The 9107-nt window shown below is 49.6% G+C and overlaps 1 protein-coding gene across 3 annotated transcripts; it reads left to right on the forward strand.

Annotated features, from left to right (window-relative positions):
• Positions 1–1350: 1350 nt before the first annotated feature.
• Positions 1351–8173, forward strand: APEX2 (APEX nuclease (apurinic/apyrimidinic endonuclease) 2). 3 transcript variants are annotated; one of them, XM_006765912.2, is made up of 6 exons: positions 1351–1677; positions 2687–2770; positions 3386–3566; positions 4115–4261; positions 5016–5085; positions 6897–8173. In XM_006765912.2, exons 1-6 carry the CDS (start codon positions 1530–1532, stop codon positions 7803–7805), a joined length of 1539 nt encoding a protein of 512 aa, XP_006765975.1. In that variant the 5' UTR covers positions 1351–1529; the 3' UTR covers positions 7806–8173. The 3 variants fall into 3 exon arrangements, with proteins under 3 accessions (XP_006765975.1, XP_006765976.1, XP_015420895.1); XM_006765913.2 differs by lacking the exons at positions 2687–2770; positions 3386–3566 and having other exon boundaries at positions 1597–1677; XM_015565409.1 differs by lacking the exons at positions 1351–1677; positions 3386–3566.
• Positions 8174–9107: the final 934 nt, after the last annotated feature.

Raw genomic sequence — 9107 nt, forward strand, 5'->3', positions numbered from 1 at the left:
TTGGTGTAGGCTCCTCCCTGACCTGGACCCTGGTCAGGGTGTGTGCAGGAGGCAACCAATCAATGTGTTTCTTTCACATTGATATTTCTCTCTGTCTTTCCCTCTCTCTTCCACTCTCTCTAAAAATCAATGGAAAAAATATCTTCAGGTGAGGATTACAATAAATAATAATAATAATAATAATAAAATGAATTAACTTAAAAAAATCAAGTCACTAACCTGTTGGTGCTATTGCTATTGTTCTTTGTTATTCATTCAACAAATATCTACTAACTCCTCTAATATATGTTATCCCCCATATTAGGGGATGGGACTAGCGAGATGAATCAGACATGTTCATTGCTCTCAAGTTGCTGGCAGTCTAGACAGAAATAGAAATCAATGGTAGCTGTGCAATGTGATAAGTGCTGTAACAGAATGGACCATAGGGTGCCATGAGGGCCTAGAGGAAAAGATCTAACTGGGGAGGTGGGTGGTTAGGAAAAAGTGACTCCAAAAAATATTCCTTGAGCTGATTAAGATAGGGTTTGAATCCCAACTCTATCACTTCTCTGAGAATGAAGTGAATTCACTCAATCTCTCCTACTTAGTCTCAATGGCCCTTAAAGGGTTGTCCTGAGAATGAAATGAGATAATGCATATGTAAGAGCCATGGGAGCTTGGTAGCTCACTTAAATTCTCTGGGCCTCAATTTTACTCATCTGAGAAATGGAGCCAAGAGAATGTATGTGTCCAGCCATGTCCTTAGGATATTATAAGGCTCAAGACAGATAATGGCTACAGGGCAGGCTTGAGACAGCCTCCTCCCTCCCACTCTCCCCACCCAATAAAGCCAGAGTCCTCTCCTAAGTCTTATTGCTTCTTAGTGCTCCCTCCGGCAGCGGCAAAGTTCCCTTCACCATCCTTCCTCCCTCGCAGCACAGTTACGTCAGCTGCTCCTAGGGCGCCAGCGCCACAGCAGTCTGCTTTCAGGCAAGGCGGGCTGTCACATTGGGGGTGGGGCTTCGGTGGCTGCACGGTTTCGCTGCATTTGTAAGTCATCGGAAACATCGAAAGGACTTTGGGGCAGAGCACAAACACAGTCACACTAGGATGCGTGAGCTAAAGTGCTGCGGAACAATGGGGGGAAAAGAAGACATATGTAATACTTTTAACAATAAAGATAAAAAAAAAATAAAGTGCTGCGGGAGAAGCAGGAGCCCTACCGGAGGCCTTTTTCCCGCCATTCATTCCTCCTAGACGTCGGCTCCGCCCCCTGCAGCTTCCTCTCCTGTAGCCAATGGGAACTGAGGGGCTTGAAGCCCCGCCCACGTGCGTCCTACCGTTGCGTGGCACGTCAGAGGACGCCTGCGCAAGTGCGCGCGGAAAGCCGGAAGGCCCGGGCCAGGGGGACTTGGGGGAGTCCTGCCGCTCTCTGGTCCCCGGGTTGGGCGCCCGAAGGCCGGGCCAGGGGGACTTGGGGGAGTCCTGTCGCTCTCTGGTCCCCGGGTTGGGCGCGGGCTGGGAGATTTTAGCGGTTGGATGTCACAATGCTGCGCGTGGTGAGCTGGAACATTAATGGGATTCGGAGCCCTCTGCAAGCGGAGGAGCCCAACAGCTGTACCACCACGGCCATGGCGCGCGTTTTGGACAAGCTGGATGCTGACATCCTCTGTCTTCAGGAGACTAAAGTCACCAGTGAGCGTTCAAGAATCCAAGACCCCTACCATACTTTCCCCCTTCTGCTAACTTGCCCGCTGCTCCATCTCATTTCACCCTTCTATTTCTGTCTTTAGACTCCTCCCCTTCTTAGACCCTCTCAGAACCCCGGTCCCCTCCCCTTGAAACTCTTATTTCTCAATTCAGCTAGATCTCCTAATTCCCAGTTCATCTCTCCTGTCCCCAGCAGACTAATTCCCTCCCTCTTTGCAACCTTCATCCTCGCTCAGATCCTCTGATTCCCATTCATTCACCCACCCCGGCTCAGCCCCCATAATTTTCTCCCTGCCCGCACACTTCCACCTCCACTTCCAAGTCAGACTCTCCAATTCCTCCTCCCTGTCCCCAGCTCAGATCCTTTCATTCCCACCCCATTTTTGCCCCCAGATTGGACTCCCTAATTTCCTCCTTTTTATACCTTCTAATTAGATCCCTGGTTCCCCTTATCTCTCCTCCCATCTCTCCCCTCCACCAGCTCAGAGCCTCTCATCATTTTTCCCTCATGTTCCATCCCAAGCTTATTCCTCCCAATTCCCTCTCCTTCCCATCCATCTCCCATCCCCAGCTCACTCTCCTGATTCCTTCTCTGCCCCCCACCCCCATATTCTCTTCTGAGACTCCCTAACTGCTTTTCCTTTCATCTCCAGTTCAGATACTCTAAGTCCCTCTCCTGCCCCCAGCCCAGATTCCCAGCTCCCTCTCCCAGATCCCTGTTTCCCTCCCCCGGCTTCATCCTGTCACTTAGTCACCTCCCTCCTCCTACCTAGTTCTCCACCTCCCATTCCATAGTTCCCCCTCCTAATTCCAATATCAATTCCCTCTCTAGTCCTAACCTTTCTGGCTCCTCTTCTAATCATACATACTTCCTTTTATTTTCCAACTCTGACTCTGATGTGTACAAGGAATTGGTCTTACAACTGTAATTCCAGGCCTTTATGTGTCCTGGGTCTTAGTTTCATCTCTGACATAATCATACATCTTTTTTCAGGGGATGCACTGACAGAGCCCCTGGCTATCATTGAGGGCTATAACTCCTATTTCAGCTTTAGCCGCAACCGGAGTGGCTATTCTGGTAAATGGGGGTCTTGGGGGGACTTTAAATTGGTGATGAAAGCAGGTAGGGAGAAAGGGTTTTCCAATCTTTGATGAGAAGGTAATGAGAAACTTAGGCTTTTAGTCCATAGAGCTAAAGCCACATAAAATTGTTTGTCAAATTTTATGTCAAATTATCCTATTGGACCTCAGAAGCACAATAGTGTGGTGGTTAATTGTATGAGCTCTGGAGCCAGACTGCCCGGGCTTAAATCCTAGCTCATTTTCTAGCTCTACCCTTTGGCAAGTTGCTTAATCTCTTTATGCCTCAGCTAGAAAACAGGGATAATGCGTACCTCCTAAGGCAATTATAAGGATTACACAAATGAGTCCACATGATAATGATAGTAGCTAACACAAGTTGAACACTTATCATGTATTCATGTACAACACTTAGAACATTAGCTGCTGTACATGAAGAAATTGAGACTTCAGGGTTTGAGTAGAGTTTCCCCAGGCTGGGAGCCATCAATGGCCTTTGAGTTGGCAGAAGCGTTGATACAACCACACTTGATGAAGATGACTCAGGTGACTTGTGTGGGGGCAACAGGCTGTTGGCTGCCAGGCCTGCTCAAAATACCCTGTCTATCTCTAGGTGTAGCCACCTTCTGTAAGGACGGTGCCACCCCAGTGGCTGCTGAAGAAGGCCTGAGTGGCCTCCTTGCCCTTCAGAATGGGGACGTGGGTTGCTATGGAAACATGGATGAGTTCAGCCAAGAGGAGCTTCGGGCTCTGGATAATGAGGGCCGGGCCCTCCTCACTCAGCACAAGATCCGGTAATAGCCCACTTCCCCCCTCTCACTGAGCACTGCTGGTTCTATTCTACATGTGATTCTGAGGCTGGCCTTTATAAACAGGCATTCACCATAGGAAACTTCCCAAACTTGCCTTTCCTGGACTCTGGTCCTGGCTGGGTTACTCACTGTGTGACATCGGGTAAATCATGTTCCCTCTGAGCCTTGAGTCCCCCATCTCTACAGGGGGCAAGGCTGGGAGATTCAGCTCTCGTATTTCCACAGGCACAAACAAAAGCAATTTATCGTAGGCTGAACTCATTGCCCCAAGGTGCTCTCATTCTGTGTGCCCTGTCTTTTTGACTGGCAGCACCATCCCCTGCTTTACCTGGGTGTCAGCCTAGATAGCCCTCTCCTTGCCAAATCTCTCGTCAGTCCCCAAGTCCTGTGTGTGTCAGCTTGTTCATGTCTTTCTGTCGTCCCCTTTCTTTGCGCCCATCCCACAGAGAACCATTAAGTGGAAGCCCTGAGGTGTGGGGAGGAGAGGCTTGAAAATGACTCATTTTCTTGGTGGTTTCTGTTCTCCCCAGCACCTGGGATGGTAAGGAGAAGATCTTGACCATAATCAACGTGTACTGCCCCCATGCTGACCCTGGGAGGCCTGAGCGGCTGACCTTTAAGATGCGCTTCTATCGCTTGCTGCAGATCCGAGCAGAAGCCCTCCTGGCAGCTGGCAGGTACTACAAGCTTGGGCAGCAAGGCTTCCTTGAGTTTATCTTGTGTGCCCAGCCTATGTCAGGCTCCATTGGAAGGGAAATGGGATATTCGTCTTATGAGTTTTTTTCAGTCTAGTGGCAGACACCAGCATGCCTACTTGAATAGGCCCTGCTCTATAAGATTGTGAGGACCAGGGAAAGGAACACAAATACAGGGTTTGTACTCAAATACCTCTGAGCACATATTCTGGCTCCTCCTTTTACTCACTATGAGCCCCAAGGCTAGTCCTGCTTCTCTTTTCTCTCTTGTCAAGTGAATGTATGTATGAATCCCTATCTCACAGAATAGCTTTAAGAATGAAATGAGATGAGGAATATAAAATTCCTGGGAGCAATAATAAGTGTTATCCCAGAGAGGGACAGGAAAGTGAGGGTGTGTTAGAGTAATCAAGGGATGCTTCCTTGAAGAAGTGGTACCCCAATTCAACTTTGAAGGACCAGAAAAATACCCTGAGGTGATCAGCCAGACAGTCATGTCAGATGGAACAGTGTCACCTTTGGAGATCAGAATTGAGTTGATTAAGAGTAAAGGGCAGCAAGGTTACAATGAGATTGTAGAAGGAGGCTGTTATGCGTTGCTGTTGATTCTCACCTTGGCCTCAATTTGGGAGGTGGCCTGTCTGAGCTCTTGAGCCCAGGAGATCGTAGATGGGCCAGGACTACTGCTTCCCTCGCTTGAATGCCCAGTTGACAATCCCACTGTTGTGTTTTTCAGCCATGTGATCATTCTGGGTGACTTGAACACAGCGCACCGCCCCATTGACCATTGGGATGCAGTCAACCTGGTAAGGCTCCCTCTATGCCCCTGACCTCACTCCGGACTGTGGTTCTGTTCAGCCAGCCAATCAGTGCTGTTTTTATTTGTTTGTTTGTTTGTTTTTGGCCCAGGGGCAGCTTCCTTCATGGAAAAGCAGAACTTAGTTTGAAATACTATTCTCAAAGCACTGAGAATTGTTTATTCATTCAATAGACATTACTGACCCTACCCTTGACCTAGCCTGAGTCACATGATGGTGACCCAGGTTACCACCCAGTTCTGGCTCTTGGCCCCTCAGAGTTCTCTGTGTGGTGGTAGGCTATGGACACATGACCAGCCACTTATAGGATGGTGTCTTCAGGGCTGAGACAGAGGTGGCAGTCCAGGTAGCTAGGGAGCTCAGAAATGGGATTCCTGGGCCAGCCTGGGCATTGGGGAGGCATCTGAAAATGTCTGAATCTTAACAGATGAGTAGAGTAGAGCTTTGGGGAGAGGACACCAAAGCATTCTAGCATGAGAAAAGGCTGCAGGTTGAGAATTTGCCTGGTGTGCATAGGGAGCTGCAAGTCCCATTCTTAGGGCGTGACATGGAAAGGGAGGTGAGTGGCCAGAAATGGGGCTCCTTTGGGAGCCAGAATTCAAGGGCCAATCATTTTTCTAATACACTCTGTCTCCTGCTCATGAACCTTTTTTTTTTTTTAGTTCAGAACTGTCCTAAGTGCACCTTCTACCTTCTTTCTTCCAGCAAATGAGAATTCATAGTACCAGGTCACATGGCACTGTCCAAAGTAGCAGAATATGTCCACTTTCCACAAGACCAGCTCTTCTAGTCTTCTCATCTTTAAAAATGGAACTATCATCCCCTTGGTTGCTCTTTCCAGAAGCCTGGGAATTGTGTTAGTATTGTCCTTATTCCCTCCTCTACCCTTCCCACATTCAATTGGCCAGCGAGTACTGTAGAGTCTAGCTCCACATCATCTCTTTTTGAAAAAATATATTTTTATTGATTTCAGAGAGGAAGGGAGAGTGAGAGAGATAGAGACATCAATAATGAGAAAGAATCATTGACCGGCTCTCTCCTGCATGCTCCCCACTGGGGACTGAGCCCGCAACCTGGCATGTGCCCTGACTGGGAATCAAACCATGACCTGGTTCATAGGTCGAAGCTCAACCACTGAGCCACACCTGTCGGGCTCCACATCGTTGCTTAATTTCAGTTTTCTCTGTCTTCTCTGGCACACCCCTAGTCTAAGGGCATGAACTATAGTAATCAGCTGCTGGTATTCTGGCCCTCAGTTTGGCCTCCCCTCAGGTGTTTGGGTATACTGTCCCCTCCTTCCAGGGGCCCATCACAGAGGCTGTTCTCTTCATTTGTAACACCCTCTGCCTAGGTTACTCCTGCTCAGTGTTCTTTGAACATTTGTTGCATTGAGTGGGTGGGGGAATTGGATGGATGGATGGATGAACTGGGGAGCAGAGTCAAAGGAAGTGATCAGACATGGATTTCTGGAGCCCCTGAGCTCAGAAGTGAGGGATGGTCAGTGAGGGCTTTGACACAAGAGAAGCCAAATAGTGCCAGAGGGTTTAAATGAAAAGGCAGCAGTCTTCTTAACTCCTAGCCCTAGCCCTACTTTTTAGAGGCAACCACCTTTAGCTTCCTATTTTCCATTCTTTTTGTGAGCAATTCTAAGAATTGCTTTGATGAAGCAAATAAATCAGGAAGGATGGAACTGGAATCCCAGCCGTTGCTGGATTACATTTTCTTGTCTGTAAAATGAAGCAAAGGCCCTTCCGGCATCTAGTTCTGCCTTTCCCTTTGCCCCCCTTCCCTTTCCCTAGGAATGCTTTGAAGAGGACCCAGGACGCAAGTGGATGGACGGCCTGCTCAGTAAGCTGGATTGCCAGGGTGGGTCCCACGTAGGGGCTTTTATTGATACCTACCGCTGCTTCCATCCAAAGCAGGAGAGGGCCTTTACCTGCTGGTCAACAATCACTGGTGCCCGCCGTCTGAACTATGGTTCCCGGATTGATTATGTGCTGGGAGACAGGACTCTGGTTACAGACACCTTCCAGGACTCCTTCCTGCTGCCTGAGGTGATGGGCTCTGACCATTGCCCCGTGGGTGCAGTCTTGAACGTGTCTTCTGTGCCAGCAAAACAATGCCCTCCTCTTTGCACCCGCTTCCTCCCTGAGTTTTCAGGCACCCAGCTCAAGATCCTTCATTTCCTAGTCCATCCCAAACAAGAGCCTGTGTCCAAGCAGTCAGTGCTGCAGCCCAGCAGTCAAACCCAGGGACAGATGCGCCAAAACAAAGCCCATGTGCGCTCCATCAGGCCTCGGCCCAGTCGGGCTGACTCCAGCAAAGGCCAGAAAAAACTGATTAACTACTTCCAGCCATCCTCCAGCCGTCTCCAAGCTTCTACCAATTTGGAGCTTCCTAACCTGCGTGCCCTTGTGACTCCAAAGATCCCAGAAGACGAGGTGATGGGCAAAGGGGTAGAGGGACAGGCCAAGGATGCAGAGGCCAAGGATGAGAAGGAGGTACGGACCTCATTCTGGAAGTCTGTGCTGAGGGGTCCCTTGCCCATGCCGGTCTGTGGGGGCCATGGGGAGCCATGTGTGATGCGAACTGTGAAGAAGGCAGGACCCAACCAGGGCCGCCACTTCTACATGTGTTCCAGGCCCCGGGGGCCTTCCACTGACCCCTCTTCTCGCTGCAACTTCTTCCTCTGGAGCAGGCCCAGCTGAGCCCACACAGGCAAGAGATATCTGGCCTGGTCAGCCCTGTACATGAACTGAGGCCAGCACCTTCCTAAGCTGTCACCTCCTCCCCCAAGGCCTCCTTCCCCACCCCCTCTTCCTCCTTCACCTTCCTCAGGGATCCTTCTGTTTCTTCTTTCTCTTCCTCCTCTAAGGCCTCTCTCCCCTCTCTTCCTGCCTTGCTCCTCATTGGTGAGCTACTTGTGCCTTAATTCTGCACCCCAGTCCTCCACCCCAATTCCCACCTTCCTGTAAGAAGTACACAGGAACCAGTTGCTCCAGGAACTTTTAAGACCCTTTCCTTCCTTGCTAGGAAATGTATCTGCCTCAATAAAGTCTGTGTCTTTGTTAGTGCACCATGTCATTTGAAGGTTTTGGATATGCTCCATGAGATGTTATCTCAATACTGGGTTTGCCAGCTGCCTGCCGCCTGGTGGTATAACTCAGGAAGAGGGGAGGAAGGAGGAATGGTGCTCACCATAAAGGGCTCTGCTGAGTTGTAGGGGTTCCCTGCACTGCTGAGGTTGGCTCGACAGAGGAGGTGGGTGTGGTGTGACAGAAAGCTCAGGTGGTTGTATAGCTATCAGCCAACACTTCCCAACTGGTGTGTCTGACAGTTGCCATGAATGGGTTATAGGATGGAAAGTAGTAGGTCTCAGCTTTAGAGTTGCCAGCCAGGGTCCAGAATTGCACAAGTGTCAGGAAAGATTGCCTCCTAGGCAAGTATCACTAGTTTACCCGAGTACACCATGCAAATGTTTTCTGTGTCCTGTGACCTGGGAAGGTTGGGAGCATTGCCTTGAATAAGTTGCTTTCTATAGTCAAGCCTCTTTCTCACCTGGTAAAATGGGGCTGCTATGTCCTGTTCTATAAGGTGTGGGAAGGAAAGGATAATGGATTGAGGAGGACATCCATTCCTTCTGCTGGAAAGTAACTCCAAAGTTTTGGGGAACTACTCTTCTCCTCTAGACAGATTGGTTTGAGCTAACTCTACCTCCTGGCTTCAGGGGCTACCTGAGGCTCAGGTGTCCAGGCCTACCAGTGAAGAGTCAATCTCAGGATTTTTGTTGAAACTATTGGGTGAGAGCCATCCCATATAATAAAAGTTATTATGCAAATTGTCCCCTCAACCTGGAGTTCGACCAGGGGGTGGGGCTGGTTGGCCATCCAACCATGGTCCCTCCCTGCAGCCTGGTGCAGCCTCATCAGCTCCGATTGCTCGCAGGTTGGCCAGACCCCACCCATTCACGAATTCGTGCACCAGGCCTCTACTTTCAAATAAACCGAAGT

Source organism: Myotis davidii, unplaced genomic scaffold (genome assembly GCF_000327345.1).
Source record: "Myotis davidii unplaced genomic scaffold, ASM32734v1 scaffold1960, whole genome shotgun sequence".
NCBI lineage: Eukaryota > Metazoa > Chordata > Mammalia > Chiroptera > Vespertilionidae > Myotis > Myotis davidii.